Source organism: Dermochelys coriacea, chromosome 11 (assembly GCF_009764565.3).
Source record: "Dermochelys coriacea isolate rDerCor1 chromosome 11, rDerCor1.pri.v4, whole genome shotgun sequence".
NCBI lineage: Eukaryota > Metazoa > Chordata > Testudines > Dermochelyidae > Dermochelys > Dermochelys coriacea.
The window spans coordinates 78,604,663-78,621,078 of NC_050078.2; the positions used below are offsets into that span (position 1 = coordinate 78,604,663).

The following is a 16,416-nucleotide window of genomic DNA, read 5'->3' on the forward strand; positions in this document are numbered from 1 at the left end:
GTAGGATATAATAGCTAGCAAAATAATCCTATGGGCTACAAATCTCATACAGAAAATTAACGATCTGTGAGTAATTAATTGTTTGCTGCAAAAACAAAGACTGTACAAAAAAATTCAAGTTTCACTAAAAAATTTGCAGGTGAAACCCATGTTAATTTCCATTGTCCCTTCCAACCTCTCAGTACTGTTTTTGAAATGTTGTATTTTGCTTCTCATTTATCCTGAGCCAGTATTGATTTTATTTAATACTCCTGTATAAGAGCTAGATATTAGTATTATTACTGGTGCTCAGTAATGGGGTTTACAAACCCCCTACTGAACATGGGGAGGGGGAAGGAAAGTCTCCTGTTTACAAGCAAGGAGCTTGATCACACTCTCAAGCAGCTGCCAGAACAACCAATCATGGTGGCAGGCACCCACAGCTGCAACCAGTAGAGAAAACAAGACCTGCTATAAAGGGCACAGAACAGAGAAGGAAACAGAAGTAGAAAGGCTTGAGTTAGCAAAGGGGTGACAACCCCACACCAGGTTGCCTCCAAGAAAACAGCCAGGTGACTGAAAGAGACTGGAAACCCTAAAACTGATAAAACTCAGTTGGATGTGACGGTCCAGGAACTGATTTGATTGAGAAGCTTAAACTCCTAGGAAGACCATACTAAGTAGTGGATGTGAAACACAGTACCCCATATTCACCACTTTTATATGGTTATGATATATTTTGTACAAAGCATGCCTTGTGCAGTATCGTTTGAAAACTCATAATCCGCTGTACATTATTAGCCTGGTAAAATATGTGTGGCAACTTTGTATGTAAAGTTATGAGACTCTAATCGATAACAATGATTTTACTTTAACATGTTGCAAAGTTAGAAAAGCAGGCTCAAACTAGTTTTTCAGAGACTTCACACCAGCAGGTGCTAAAGAGTCATTACCTGCTTAATTGGAAATTCACCAGCTGTAAACAAGAAATTTACAATTTTCCTGAAGGACATCTGGCAGCTCATGTATGTCATGGAACTGCCTGACCCCATGACCCAGCAAAGACTTTTCCAGTACAAAGGGTTAGATTATAAGGGGGTGGGGGGGAATACCTCAGGCCACCTCACCTCTCCACCTTATGTTGCTCTGCTCAGAACATCAAGGAATACCTGGAGAACACTGACCTAAGGGGAACGGTCCCAGGCTGAAAGGAAATCCGGCCTGTGAATTAAGAACTGGCTGCAGTATCTGGTGTGGTGAGAATGATGTTTGCTTCAAATCTCATTTAGCTTGGTAAAGTTTAGGAATTAGACTGCAGTGTTATCTTTTGATTTCTATTTTAATCAGTTCTGACTTTTATTCCCTAATACTTATAATCACTTACAGTCTAAGTTCCCTGTAAGCTGTGTGGCTGTGCAGCAGCCTTCTTATCCCCACGCAGGCACTCAGGGAACTCACCTGGGGGCCAGGAGAGGGGCGCTTCTGTCCCAGCCCCAACCTAGCCTGGCCCCCAACCTGCTGCGGCTGGGGCAGCCCGGACTTGCCACAGCCGGGGCACTCCTCCCGCGGCCCCAACTCTGCCTCGGCCGGGGCACTTGGACTGGCCGGGGCACCCCTACCGTGGTCTGAACCCAGCTGCAGCCAGCATGGCCCAGCCTGGACCAAGCCCCAGCCTGGACCTGTCATGGTGGCTCTCCCTCGGCCTGAATCCAGTCCCGGCCCAGATCTGCTTGTGCTATCCTGTGGCCCCAGCCCTGGAGCTGACCCAGCGGGGAGATGTGCCTCTTCCCCCCCAGCCCACGTGTTGCTGTGGGGAGAGAGAGCTGGGGGAGTCCTCTCTCCCTGCCGTAGTCCCAGAGCCCCTTCCTGCACCCCAAACCCCTCATCCACAGCCCCACCTCATAGCCCACAACCCAGCCAGAGCCCTCACCCCCTGCACCCCAACCCTCTGCCCCAGCCCTGAGCCCCCTCCCACCCTCCAAACCCCTCGGCCCCATCCCCACCACATGAATTTAGTTATGTGCACCAATATGAAGGTGATGTGTCACACCTCACCTCCACATTGGTGCACATTACAAAATTCATTCCGCACATGAGTGGGAAAAATTAGAGGGACACTGCTTACAGTCTATCTCCTTCTAGTTAATAAACTTGTTTCATTGTTTTATCTAAACCAGTGTGTTTGACTGAAGTGTTTGGGAAAATCTCTACCCAGGTCAACGAGGCTGGTGCATATTCATTACCCTTTGTTGGAATGATGAACTGATTTATGAGCTTGTAAGTCCAGTGGCACAAGAGGCATTTTTCTTGGGGGGCAAGGTTGGGACTGTGGAATATGAGGGTGTCATCGAATCCTGGATGGCTGGGCCTAGCATTCATATACTCAGCTGGTGGCTGTAAGTGAGCAGAGCCTGGAGAGGTCTGCTATTCACTAGCAAAGCAGTGTCAAAGGCATCCCGGGCTGGAGCATTCGGGGGACACAGCAGTTCGGGTGGCAGCCTTGGGTCCTTGCCAGAGGGATGAAGAAGGCTTGCCTGAGCAGTTCACAGGCTCCAGGCAGAAACATGGGAGAAAGGGGTGCAGCATGTATGTTTATACTTTGTATAACTGGCTGAGCAACCTACCCTTCCCGTTCCATCCCCCTCCCCCCAGATGGTATAAGGCACACAAAGCTCTTGGTGCAGGCAGCCTGGCAAGGTCCAGAAAGATACATTGAGCGTGTGATGTGAAACTTACGTTATAGGCTTCCTTGATGAGTTGGATGACGTTGCTGGAATCCTCGTGCAGCACCCCCACTGCTGATTTGGGGATCATTTCACTAAGCTTCTACCAATGGAGAGCACACACATGAAAAGCATCCCCTAATTTAATCATGTGAGCATGGGCACATACTCTCCCTGCACTGCCAAAGGCGTTGTGCAGCCTGACGATAATTCTGCCTCAGTTTCCCTCCTGGTCTTCTGCTAACACACCCCACCTGGAACACTTTCTAGGCTGAGCTGGCTTAACCCTGTGGCTAGGTCAAAGACATTTTGTTCCATCCAGGGTACCCAAAGTCCTAACTCTGCCATCCCATGTGGGCTTCCTGCTCCTCTGACTCCTCCCCCAGCCCAGCGTCTGCCAAGTACCAACACAACACTGGCTTCCACCCCAGCCTACATCTTCTTCAGTCCCTGCCCCCCAGCCAGCCGGCTCTCTCACTGCTCTCTCCGCAGCAGGAGCCAGCTGAGCTGGGCCCCCATTTGAGCTCCTCCCTCCCAGCCAGGCCCCTGCTTCAGGCGTGGCAAGGCAGGGATGACTGGGCTCAACCAGCCCACTGACCTGTTCCCGATTCACGTGGGGTTTGTACACTTCATCTGTGCAAGAGCAGAACAGGAAGCATGAGCTGTGCTAATGTCACTGAGAGTGGAAGGAGAGACTTGGGCTTCCAGTTGCTTTTCATCCTCGTCTCTCAGAAGCATTGAACCACTGGGCAACGTTTCTGGGGCTGTTCAAGTTCTACTTACTTGGTATATTCCAACCATTCTGCTAGTGACAGCAAAAATGGGCTGAATATTATTTTCAGCCAGCTTTTGTACCAGCTGGCCGACGGATGGGTAGTCCTGGGGGAGAAAGGAAACAGCAGTAGTGAGTTTATATTTTAGACACTTCTTCGCTACCGGGGAAGATAACTATGCTTGGTTTCCAGACCCACCCACAGTACCAGTGTGGTCATGGGTTCCGATGGAGTGAGATCCCCTGGGATCTGCTCTCTTGAGCCAGTAGCTGACTAGCTTTTCCTTTCTCCAGCAGAATCTTGTGGACCTAGCAACAGACTTTTAACCACCATCTCCCTGACTTTCCCAGATGTAACTGAGAGAAATAGGAACAGCCCGCAGAATTAGGGATTTCAATTTCTCCAGTTTGCCTTCCTTGCTGTGTGAATGGGTTAAAGCATTTATCTGGGTGGCTGTTACAGGAAAGGCCTGCCAGAGTGTCCAGGACACAAACCTCAACACCTAATTCACTCCTCCATGCTCTAAGAGTAAAACAGGGATCTGTTCTAGTAATAGAAAACCCCCTTCAGAGTCCAGCCCCTCCCCCACTCCCCTAGAGCACCAGGGGGCCTGCTTTACAGTTTCTTACAATCTGATACCATGGGGGACCTTTGTCAGCAGGTAAGTGCCTGCCAGCCGCTGGCTAAGTAATGCAGATTTAATTGCACACTTTACATTCGGATGCAGTTCACAGGAGCAGGCTCTGCCCCTGACATAAGGATGTACCAGGGGAGCGGCCAAGGATGGGAAGGGGGTCAAGTGTTGGAGGGGAAGTGGCTCCAGCTAGTCTACAAAGTGGCTGCTAACTGCAGAAGCCAGGATGAATTAGAGCCAACATGCTGCTAAGGACACTTACAAACTCATTGCTCTTTTTGTATATATTCTCTTCCAGGTGGCATTGACCATCATTAGGGGTCAGAATGGCTCCGAGTTTACCATCCCCAGCAAAATGGAAGCCGTCATCCGTGGCATACACCAGCAGACGAGTTACGTTGCGCCAGCCAATCTTGTTCTGAGAACAGAAAGGAGAGGACTTTACTGCAGTGGATTGGTAAGGCCTGTTGTCACTACCTGAACAACGAATCAACAGGGTCAGAGAGAGCCCAAGAATGGGAGAGCCCAGGCCACCTCGGGAATATAGAGTATCATGTCCTAATGAAAGAGAGACTCCGTGCTCATACCACCAAGAGACAGGACATTGGCATGCAAGTTCCCTGGAAATAGGTGGGGAGTAAGAGCAATGCAAGGAAATATACACACATAAAGCCATTCCATGAAGCAAGGAGTGTGTGGAGGTGCATGGCCCTGCTATAGACAGACATGGGCCTGTACTTCCCAGCACACCGAGACCAATGCAGGCAAACAGAGACTCATGCTTGCCTAATGGAAACCAGGGAGATGGACCCAAAGGGGAGACAGAGATAATCCACGCCAGGACAGACCCAGACCCCATTTATGCTCCTGGGCCTGCATCCCTAGAAGTGAGGGCAGCCTCTGCGCTTAGATAGGCAGGCCTATGCCAACTCCCGCCAACGGGACCATGGGGATCACCGGGCTGACCCCCTCTGTAGCCCAGGCCAGAGACCTGCCCCACAATAATCCCAAGAGCAGATCCTTTAGACAAACAGCCGGCCTGGAGTCAGTCATGGAGAATTGTCAGCCATGGAGAATCCAGCTTGACACTTGGTCACTATTCTTAGAATCATAGAATATCAGGGTTGGAAGGGACCTCAGGAGGTATCTAGTCCAATCCCCTGCTCAAAGCAGGACCAACCCCAACTAAATCATTCCAGCCAGGGCTTTGTTAAGCCTGATCTTAAAAACCTCTAAGGAAGGAGATTCCACCACCTCCCTAGGTAACCCATTCCAGTGCTTCACCACCCTCCTAGTGAAATAGTGTTTCCTAATATCCAACCTAAACCTCCCCTGTTGCAACGTGAGACCGTTGCTCCCTGTTCTGTCACTATTAACAATATTCACCTTATTTCCCGTCTGAATGTGGCTAGCTTCAGCTTCCAGCCATGGGGCTGTGTCAGACCTCTCAGCTCGACCCAAGAGCCCATTATCAAATATCTGTTCCCCACATAGGGACTTACAGACTGGGATCAAGTCACCCCCCAACCTTGTCTGGGTTGAGATAACTAGCTTGAGCTCCTTGAGTCTCTCCCTAGGAGGCCTGGTGTCTAACCCTTCAGTCATTCGCATGGTCCCTTTGGCCTGGCGTTATGCCCCTCAACGTCTGGTCACACATGCTCTTGCTCTGAGTCATCCCCACCCGGTAGCCAGCTTAAGCCAGGTGATGGTGACTGGACTTACCCCACAAACCGCCACCTGCATCATGGCGTCCAGCCCCCCCTCGGGGGCATCAAGGTTCCCCGAGATGGACTGTTTCTTGACCTCCCTATCGAACACATTGGCATTTCCAGTGAGGGAGAGGACGTGCCTGAAAGCGAACGGTGGCTGGCAGGTGGTGTCCTTGTTTGGGCAGGGGTTCTTCAGCTTCTGGGGGTGCGTGTTCACGAAGGGCAGCACCGTCTTGTCCACAAAGGAGCCGAAGCCTGGGGTGCACAGGGGAACACAGCATTAGGGAGCAGTACCCAGTACCACACCCCTCAAACAACCATGGCCAGAGACTTGGCGGGTGCAGCTGTGGGGATGTAATAAACCCCGGGGGTCACTATGCCATGGGGCATTGGTGGAAGGTGCAAGTAACCAGCGCAGAGCAAATGAGGGATGCCGGTGGGAGGCAGCCGCTTGTCCAGGGAGGAGTGCGAGGGTCACTTGGAGTTAGAGTGCTCTGGAGAAAGCCGGGCCCGAGCTAAGTGCAGACGTCAGGTCAGCTACGCAGCCCCATCCATGAAGAAGGGATCTAGACCAGAATCCTGCCCCAGCCGTAGAGCAACCCAGCCGCGCAGAGACACACCGTGGTGGATTATCCACTGAACCAACAGGGCCCGTGCCCAGGGGCACCGGCCAAGTGGGCGCCTCCAGAAAAATGGGTGCCCTGGCACCCCGCTCCAGCTGCCCGGCCATCCTGCTGGGGACCAGGGGAAGCCCCCCACACCCAGATCCCGCTCCCCAGCAGGATCATCAGGCAGGCAGGAGTAGCCCCTGCGCCCCAACCCCATTTCCCCAGCAGGAGCACAGAGAGGGGCAGGGGGACTTCAGGTGGAAGCGGTGGGGAGGCCCCCCACTTGCTCTGGCCCAGGGCCCCACAAAAGCTTAATCCACCTCTGGGGACTCAGTCAAGCAGCGAAATGGGAATCTCCTCATGGCCCGCTGGTGACTGCTGCCTCTCCCCTCCCCCTGTGGTTCCTGACCCCCATTCTCCCTTCCTCCGCCCTGGGATGTCACTGGCCCCTCTGTCCTGCTCTCCCCTCCCTTGGTGGCTCCCTCTCCCTCTCTGATGGACCCTGCCCCCAGCTGCCTCTCTCTGACAGAGGGCTCGGGCTAGGAGAGCCTTGAGATGCGCACTGAGATGCCCGAGTGGGCCACATTTCCCCCAGGGCTGCTGTCTCTGGCTGGCCCAGTTCCTTCTCCATTTAGCCTGGTTTCTTTGCTGCCAGAGATCCAAATGGGTCAGACATTCCAGGCTGGTTTTAAGTGAAACCAGTGGGGTCTGAGAGTCTGCAGCCAATAGTCGGCAGCCAGGGAGAGTTTTGCCAGTGATCTCACAGAGAGCAGAACCAAACCCGAATGTAGCCGCAGCGTCTGAAGCAAGCACATATGGAGCCAATGCTTCTCTTGGCTGCAGCTATGGGCCCCCTTCCCCTCCGTGGACATGTGACCGAGCTGAGCGCAGTGCTCTCTATGGAGGGGCTGGGCAGAGCAAGAGGGTGAGCCAGTCTGCATTATCCCTATGTGCTTACTGAACACTTCTTCCCCCAGCCCTGACGTCTCTCCTGGCCTGGCTACTGCAGGCTGGCTGCACGGTCATATTCACTGCTGTGTGGTTCATCTTCCTGTGTTCTTGCTAGAACTGGATTTAGCTAGTGGCTCTTCAATGCTGCCAAGAGAGCTTGAGTGCCCAGAGAACCACTCACCGATCTGGCCGGAGCCGGTGATGGAGTTCAGAGCTGCGAGCAGGTCCCCTCCCAGCTTCTTCACTTTCTCCAGGTCATCATGCATGGAGTAGGAGAGATCCATCAGATAGTAGAGGTCGATAGGGTAGCCCTCGGCCCGGCGGAAGGTCACATTGAACTCAGCCGGCTGACCTGCCAGGGGAGAGGCAGAGCATGGAAACGGCTCAGTGGAATCACGTGACTGCTGTGGAACACTGTGTCCAGTTCTGGTGCCCACAATTCAGGAAGGCTGGTGTAGACTTGGAGAGGGTTCAGAGAAGAGCCATGAGAACCATTAAAGGATTAGAAAACCTGCCTTAGAGCGATAGACTCAACCTATTTCATGTAAAAAAATTAAGATTAAGGATTGACTTTATCACAGTCTATACGTATCTACATGGGGAATGAGTATTTACTAGTGAGCTCCTGAAGGCAGAGAAAGCTGTAACACAATCCAATGGCTGGCAGCTGCAGCTAGACAAATTCAGACTTGACATAAGGTGTAAATTTTAAACAGGGAAAGTAATGAACCCTTGGAAACATTTACCAAGGATCCTAGTGGGTTATCGCCTGTTCTACTGCATGACCAAGACAGTGACAATTCTTAAATCAAGAGTGGGTGTTTTTCTAACAGATCTGCTCTTGCAGTTATTATGGGGCAGGTCTCTGACCTGGGCTATCCAGGAGGCCAGACTAGATGATCACAGTGGTCCCTTCTGGTTTTGGAATCTATGAATACCATCTGTAAGAACTGGCCTTTCCTCTCCATCCACACAGCTAAAACTCTCCTGCAGGTTCTCTGCCCCGCATATCTCGATTATTGCAAAATCCTTTTCTCCGGCCTTCACAAATGCCATCTTACCCTGCTCACAGCCGTTCAGAATGCAGCTGCAAAGATAATTCTCCTAGCCCATCATTTTGGCCATTTCCCTATTGTAATAACTTGCCTACCAATTTACCCCCATTGTGAGCTCAACTATGAGAAGTGAGTGAAAGTTCATAAAATATCACAATAACCTACAACAACAAGTGTTGATGAGAAAAGGTGCAAAAGGGAAAGACAGACAGACTGAATTAATCCAAACAAAACCCTCCTGGTCTGACTCAAGGACTGTGTTAAGATCCTGCTGGTGTGTAACCTGAAATCAGTGCAGCAAAATCAGGATGTCAGAAAAAGGATGAGAGGATGGGCTATTCCACCCCTCACTCCCTTTGGGGTCCCTGAAAAACAAAACTTGGGGAGGGTGCGGGAGAATTGAGGTGTCACAACCACAGGAGCGGATCACTGAAGGACAGGAGAAGAGAAAGGCATGATCTTCACCATCATGGCAGCTGTCACCACCACCATCTCCTGGGACCCTGGTTAGGCTGCTGGTGCATCTGTCCTGTTGACCAGTGCATCTCATTGTTTCCTTGTACTCCCATATCTGTTTCCATCTGTCGGATCGTCTCTGATATTTACAGTGTAGGCTCTTCAGAGCAGGACCTGTCTTTTTATTGTGTGTCTGTCCCTGCACCGAGCACAGGGTGGTCCTGCTCCATCACTAGGGCTCTAGGCACTACGGTAATTATGATGATGATGATGATGAAGGCAATTACAACTGGTCAAAACTTGAATTATTCATTCCAGGGGAAATTCCACCATTTAGGGGGAAAAAACCTCATTCCAAATAGGAATGAAAAGTTGAAATTTCAAAATGTCCTGCACAACAAAATTTTAAAAAAGGGGCTGGGATTAAACAAAACATTTCATTTTGATTTTGACTTTATATTTATTTCATATAGTTTTTTTAATATTTTAAAATTAGGGTTTAAAAATTATTTTTAACTTATCAAATAAAATAACTGGTCATAGTTCAATAGCTGGTATAGTAGTTGGTACAATGGAACACAATAATGTAGCTCTCTCAATAGAAACTCATTTTGAAATGAAAACTCGAAACGTTTTGTTGTGAAATGGAACATTTCAACCTTATTGAAACACTTCCATTGTTTCTGAAATGAAAATTCATTGAAAGCGACATGTTCCTGCCTTTCTACAATTGAAGGAAATTTCAAAACGAAAAGCTGTTTCAAATCCAACAATCTAAATGTTTCGTTTCAACATTTTCAAACCAAAGCAGTTCCATTTTTTGGAATATTTTTTAGGTTTTATTTGGACTGAAACAAATTTAAAAAATTGACACAAATCTGCTAAATGTTTTAGTTAACCTGAATCTCCAGTTTTCACTAGAAAAAAGTTTTAGCCAAATTTTTTGCCCAGTTCTACTCATATGCTTATAACCATCTGTAACATATACTAGGCATGCTTGTAACATGCCTGTAACATGCTTGTAACATCTATTCATTATTCATCAGCTCCTAAAAAACCTCTGTATACAATGAGTGCAATTGTCAGTGGTGATGAGGCTCATCCCTTGGACGAGACTGGCTCTCAAAGCTGTTGTGTTTGCAGGTGCTCTCCAGGAGCACTGTTGGTTGGGCTGGGCCCAAGGTCTGACTCCTTGAGACCTACAGCAATGGTTAATACTGTCTGTAAAGATTCTCTGTCCCAACCAGGAGAGAGTACATCTGCTCTGCTGCTAGGGAGATGGCTGGGTCCCTTGCCAGCTGGGTTCTTTCACATATTTGGAAAACAAACGAAAGTCATGTACACAGAACTGCGTTAAGGTGGAGATAAGGTCAGTGTCACACAACAGGGCCTTTTGTCCCCTGTGTCTTTTCAGACTTAAAACCCCAAACTTCTCTCCACACATCCCTGTAAATAAAGTTTCTGTGACAAGAGAAAACTGACCACAAATTTATGAACCACAGGGAATGCAGAGTTAAGGTGCTGCTTGCCACACCCCACTAGCCTCAGCCTTAACTCTGCCCCACTGGGACCATGCTAGGAACTGGGCTTATCACTGGATCTTACAAAAGAGGCCATTTTCTTGGTACTCCCCACAGCTCTAGTCAGGACTCGTGTTCCTACAGCCCCATTGCATTTCAGTGTTAGCTGGTCCTTGCTGCTGGCTGACAGGGATCACACAGGGTATACTGAGCTACTCTTCCTCCTCCTCTCCAGAAGCACAATCACAGTTAACGAGGCTCATGAGGCATCAGGGCAATTCCTAGTTACTGTTCTGCATGTTTGGGCAAATACTGCTCCCTCACAATGAACCAGGATAAGGGGGTGCTGGTAGGCCAGGGGGCAGAGTCATGGCTGTGTGGTGCTGGGGAGGGCGGGAAGCTGCACCTTTGCTGAGCATTCCTGGTGCTTGTCAATGGGCTGTCTGCTTGTTCTGGAGACACTGACATTCCTTCCCAGGTCATGGCCTTTCTACTTCCCCACCTTTGGGTCTGCCTTTTGTTCCCCACACTGGGCAAGGGCATGGGGGCAGGCATCCATGTTGTGGGGGAGCTGCCTCAATTTTGCACTTGAATCACCCTGCCAGTGAATGTGTACTTGCTTTCTGTAAGCACGCCTGGCTGCAGTGAGCCTGCTGCTGTCCGACCATCCATCGCACCATCCTCAGCTCTAATTTCCATACGTAACCCCACCCCCGTCTCAGCTGACACAAGGATTTTTCTCATGCACCAGTTTCCACACGCGAATGAAGCACCCACCTGTGATTTAAACACGCTGCAGGAAAAGAGGGACCCGGACACATTCTGGGCCTGAACCGGTCCCATGCGTATCAGTGGCTGTGTGGCTGTGCTTTCGTCCACATGGCATTGCTCCCCCCGTGGTCAGACTAGGCTGCCAACCCGGCTTCCCAGCAAACTGTACCTCGTCTTAAGAGCAAGCGCACTTTCTGGGGAGCCAGCTGTGTCTTGTCCTCTAGAAGGGCGTTCTTTAGTTGGATGAAATCGCTTTCTGGGAACACGATGTCTTTTGCGTCACATCCCCTCTGCTGCAGCTGCTCTCTGGTGTCACAACGAATGGAGTCTGGCTCGCCCGCCTTGGTGAAATTCTGTGCATTGCAAAACCAAAGGGGGAACAAAGGGAAATCCTTGAGCACAAGCCATGTTAGTTCAGAGACCTGCCCAAGTGAGTCATTTGGACAGCTGGGAACAGGGGGCACAGAAAAGAAGGTTACAGAGCTTACCGCCACCAGACACCTCCCAGCTCCCCCCGCCCCGCTTCTCCCCTCTTCCCCCCCACAGCCACAAGCACAGCATTGGAGCTGCAGGGTTTGGTAGTTAACTACTGGCCTGGCCATCAAGATGGAGGAACTCACTCATGAAGGAAACAGGGAACATCCTTTCTCAGACACTGTGCCCAGCTCATCTTCCGGCTCCCCGCCTGCCTTGCCGACCCTGCACTCGCTCAGCCAGGGGCATGAGTGGGGCACTCCTTGGCTGGCTCCATCCCCCTCCCAGGAAATAAACCTCCTTGCATTCTGCATTAACCCTTCATCTCCCCATGGGCAGAGGGCAGCAAGGGCCCAGATCACCCTCTGGGAAGGAGCCCCAGGCAGGGCTCAGCCACATGGCTTCCTGCAGAAGCCTAGTCTAGGCTAGGGGAAAGGGGGAGTTAGCATAATGGAGCTAGTGTAAGCCAGCCAAAAGCCCCACTGAACACCAGCCTGGATGCAGGGGAACGCTGCCCGCGGGATTGCAGCAGGTCGATGGATAGCCCAGGCAGCAACCTCCAACTGCCTCTGTGAGAAAAACCTTTTCCCTGTCTAGTCAAGGCCAGAGTTGCTGCTAATGCTGCGGAAAGCAGATGCTGCTCCCATGGGTTAGCGACAGGAACTGGCTGCAGGGGGTCTGCGGGGGCGGCTGGAGGCGGGGCGGGGGAATGCCTCCATCGGAGCTCCCTGAGCCCAGGGGATGTACCTGGGAGTGTCCGCTCCCCCTGGAACAGCAATGGGACACTACCCCACTGCAGGGCCACTGCAAACAGACTCCTTCTGCTCCTGTCTGGGCCAGTGGGAGATCTTCCTGGGGATCCCCTTGGCCCAGCCTACTCTCCCAAGGGCAGGGTGATTTCTGTAGAGGAGTGAGTGTGGCCAAGCGCCATCATGGGGGTGGGGGGTGGGTTGGGAGGACAGCACAGAAGCTGCGAGCTGGTGCAATGAAAGGAAATGCAGACCTACCAGTTTTTTGCACCAAGCACAGCCGGGGCCAGACCGGATGCAGTCCTGACAGGTGCTCACTTTGATTTTGGGGCATTCCAGGGCGAGAGCTGTAACAGAGAGGGGTGGGAAAGAACCGTGATGGGAGCTCAGCTAGCCTACACGGGAGAGGCCCAACCCTTGGGGATGGCCTACTGCCACCCCTGGTGTGTGCCAGCCCTAGTAACTCCATCTAGCTAAACTTATCACCCAGACCGCGCACACCGCCCTGAGCCCACACAGCCAATGATAAGAACAGCAGTTCCGCTGAAGCCAGGCGTGAGAGTGGGAGAGGAAGCAGTCCTGACAGGCCTCTAGTGAACCATAGTGTGGCTTGGCAGTGGGAAGTCCAAGCGGACATACCACAAGGGTGATATTACAGATCAAACAGAAATCCTATATTGAAACTCCACACACTCAGTACTCAGCAAAAGGGCTGCACATATGGGGGAGGGCTCTCTTATTTCCATCTCAGAATGGCTTATTCAAGTTTAATTTCATACCTGATTATGCTAAACCGAAGTAAGGGTGTCTACACACAAATTGGGGCGGGTGTAGTGAAATCAGTTTAAAAATACCCTCAGTTAAAGTGGTGCCAGTTTTTGTGTAGATCTAGGGTGACCAGATGTCCTAATTTTATAGGGACAGTCCTGATTTTGGGGTCTTTTTCTTATATAGGCTCCTATTCCCCCCCTCCCGATTTTTCACATTTGCTGTCTGGTCACCCTGTGTAGATCTGGCCTGTGTTCCTGGGCACAGCCTGCACCCGGAGGAACGGTCCCGCCGTGCGGTGGAGCCCAAAGCAGGGAGTAGCGTCACCAGCACACAGTTCTAACGAGTGCCTCTTCTGTACCAGTTTTCATGACCCTAAAATACGTCAGAAAAGTGACCTGCTCTTGGATTTTGAAAATATGGTCACCTCACTTTGGGTCTCCAAGGTGTGTCTCTTCACTGGGCATAGTCCAGATGGGTGTCTCATGTCAGTTCCCACCCACCACGCTTTCCTCCCCAGCCCTCATCCTCTGCATCCCAGCCAAGTCTGAGGGAAGCAACCCATGTCTCTCATCCAGCAGGAGATGAGCATATGTGCTTTCCAATGCACTCTATGCAGTGCTTTGGCTAGCACATGGAAATAGACCAGCTGACTTGTATCTAGTTAATAAAGGAAGAGCTCCTCCTAGGCCAGTCTCCAGCTCTAGCCAGACCCAGCTGCATCAGAGAAAAATGCACAAAATGTCGACGTGGCAGTTAAGCAATAACCTCCCACAGGGGGACACTGCTTTGGAAACTCATCAATTGGCTTCTTGCCTGCCTCAAGCAGGAAGGTTTGTTACCGTTCCAAAGGCTGGTGGGTTTTTCTGCTGGTCTAATGTCACTGTAGATACTCTGGCTCTCCAGTCCTTCTCCAAGTCTTGCCTCAGGGATGTTTTATAGCCACACAGACTAACTGTGCATTGGATAAAAAACAATTTCCTTTTGTCTGTTTTGAACTTGCCACCTTGTAATTTCATTGAATGCTCCCTTGTTCTTGTATCACATGTCACAAAGGTCCTCCTCTGCCTTGGTGGGTCCTGCGCTTATTGGCGGATTTGCTCACCTCAGAGCTTCACGGCAGCCCTCAGCTTGGCCACTTTCGTGGCTCAAATCTGCCATTCACTCCGTCAGCCTCATCACTGGCCAGCATGGGGAAAGGAAGAAGAACAATCCCTGCAGTCTCTGCTGGTCCACCTAGTGGATCGGGGAACAGGTCAGAGACCTTCCCCTCTGGTGGAACCCACAATCCAGGTCAACTCCTCCGGTATCAAGTAGGGAACTGGGGGGATGGAGAGATGGGGGGAACCCGGGCCTGCCCTCTACTCTGGGTTCCAGCCCAGGGCCCTGTGGATTGCAGCTGTCTGCTGTGGCTCCTATAAGAGCTACATGACAGCTACAACTCCCTGGGCTACTTCCCCATGGCCTCCGCTCAACACCTTCTTTATTCTCATCACAGGACCTTCCTCCTGATATCTGATAATGCTTGTCCTTCTCAGTCTTCCAGTAGTACACCTTCTCACTCTCAGCTTCTTGCGCCTCTTGCTCCCAGCTCCTCACATGCACACCATAAACTGAAGTAAGCTCCTTTTTTAAAAACCCAGGTGCCCTGATTAGCCTGCCTTCTTAATTGATTCTGGCAGCTTCTTGATTGGCTGCAAGTGTACTAATCAGCCTGTCTGCCTGAATTGTTTCCAGAAAGTTCATGATTGTTCTGGAACCCTCCCTATTACCTTACCCATGGGAAAGGGACCTACTTAACCTGGGACTAATATATCTGCCTTCTAGCAGTTTCTTGTAGCCATCTGGCCTGACCCTTTCACAATTGAGAAAGGGTGAAAGCAAGTTCCTGATCCACCTTCTGTATCACATTCCTTATCTTCTCTACTTTTATCATGTCCCTTAAAAACATTAAGAATGGCCATACTAGGTCGGACCAAAGGTCCATCTAGCCCAGTATCCTGTCTTCCAACAGTGGCCAATGCCAGGTGCCCCATAGGGAATGAACAGAACAGGTAATCATCAAGTGATCCTTTTCCTGTCACTCGTTCCCAGCTTCTGGCAAACAGAGGCTAGGAACACCATCCCTGCCCATCCTGGCTAATAGCCATTGATGGACCTATCCTCCATGAATTTATCTAGTTCTTTTTTGACTGCTGCTGCACATTGTGTGGGTGTTTTCAGAGAACTACCCACAATGACTCCAAGATTTCTTTCTTGAGTGGTTACATCTAGTTTAGACCCCACCATTTTAAGTATAGTTGGGATTATGTTTTCTAATGTGCATCACTTTGCATTTATCAACATTGAATTTCATCTTCCAGTTTGTTGCCCAGACACCCAGTTTTGGGAGATCCTTTTGTAGCTCTTCGCAGCCTGCCTGGGACTTAACTATCTTGGGTAGTTTTATATCATCTAGAAATTTTGCCACCTCACTGTTCACCCCTTTTTCCAGATCATTTATGAATATGTTGAATAGGACTGGTCCCAATACAGACCCCTGGGGGATACCACTATCTACCTCTCTCCATTCTGAAAACTGACTGTTTATTCCTACCTTTTGTTTCCTATCTTTTAACCAGTTACCAATCCATGAGAGAACCTTCCCTCTTATCCCATGACAGCTTACTTTGCTTAAGAGTCTTTGGTGAAGGACCTTGTCAAAGACTTTCTGAAAATCTAAATACTCTATATCCACTGGATCACCCTTGTCCACATGCTTGTTGACCCCCTCAAAGAAATCTAGTAGATTGGTGAAGCATGATTTCCCTTTACAAAAACCATGTTGACTCTTCCCCAACAAATTATGGTAATCTATTGTCTGACAATTTTGTTCTTTACTATAGTTTCAACCAGTTTGCCAGGTGCTGAAGTCAGGCTTACTGGCCTGTAATTGCAGGGTCTCCTCTGGAGCCCTTTTTAAAAATTAGCATCACATTAGCTATCCTCCACTCATTTGATACAGAAGCTGATTTAAATGGTAGGTTATATACCACAGTTAGTAGCTCTGCAATTTCACATTTGAGTTCCTTCAGAACTCTTGGGTGAATACCATCTGGTCCTGGTGACTTATTACTGTTTAGTTTATCAATTTGGTCCAAAACCTCCTATAATGACACCTCAGTCTGGGGCAGTTCCTCAGATTTGTCACCTAAAAAGAATGGCTCAGGTTTGGGAATCTCCCTCACATCCTCAGCCGTGAAGACC

General features: G+C 50.1%; 1 protein-coding gene across 3 annotated transcripts in view; it reads right to left on the minus strand.

The window, feature by feature from the left end:
- ITGB2 (integrin subunit beta 2) overlaps positions 1-16,416 on the minus strand; it is a 52,454-nt gene that overhangs the window by 10,125 nt on the left and 25,913 nt on the right. For all 3 annotated transcript variants that reach the window (XM_043505825.1, XM_038421900.2, XM_038421901.2), the window contains 7 exons: positions 12,661-12,749; positions 11,349-11,532; positions 7,559-7,729; positions 5,832-6,073; positions 4,372-4,527; positions 3,486-3,581; positions 2,716-2,805 (listed from right to left, as the gene is read on the minus strand). In XM_043505825.1, coding sequence (XP_043361760.1) covers positions 2,716-2,805; positions 3,486-3,581; positions 4,372-4,527; positions 5,832-6,073; positions 7,559-7,729; positions 11,349-11,532; positions 12,661-12,749 — 1,028 coding nt within the window. The remainder of the gene's footprint in view (positions 1-2,715; positions 2,806-3,485; positions 3,582-4,371; positions 4,528-5,831; positions 6,074-7,558; positions 7,730-11,348; positions 11,533-12,660; positions 12,750-16,416) is intronic.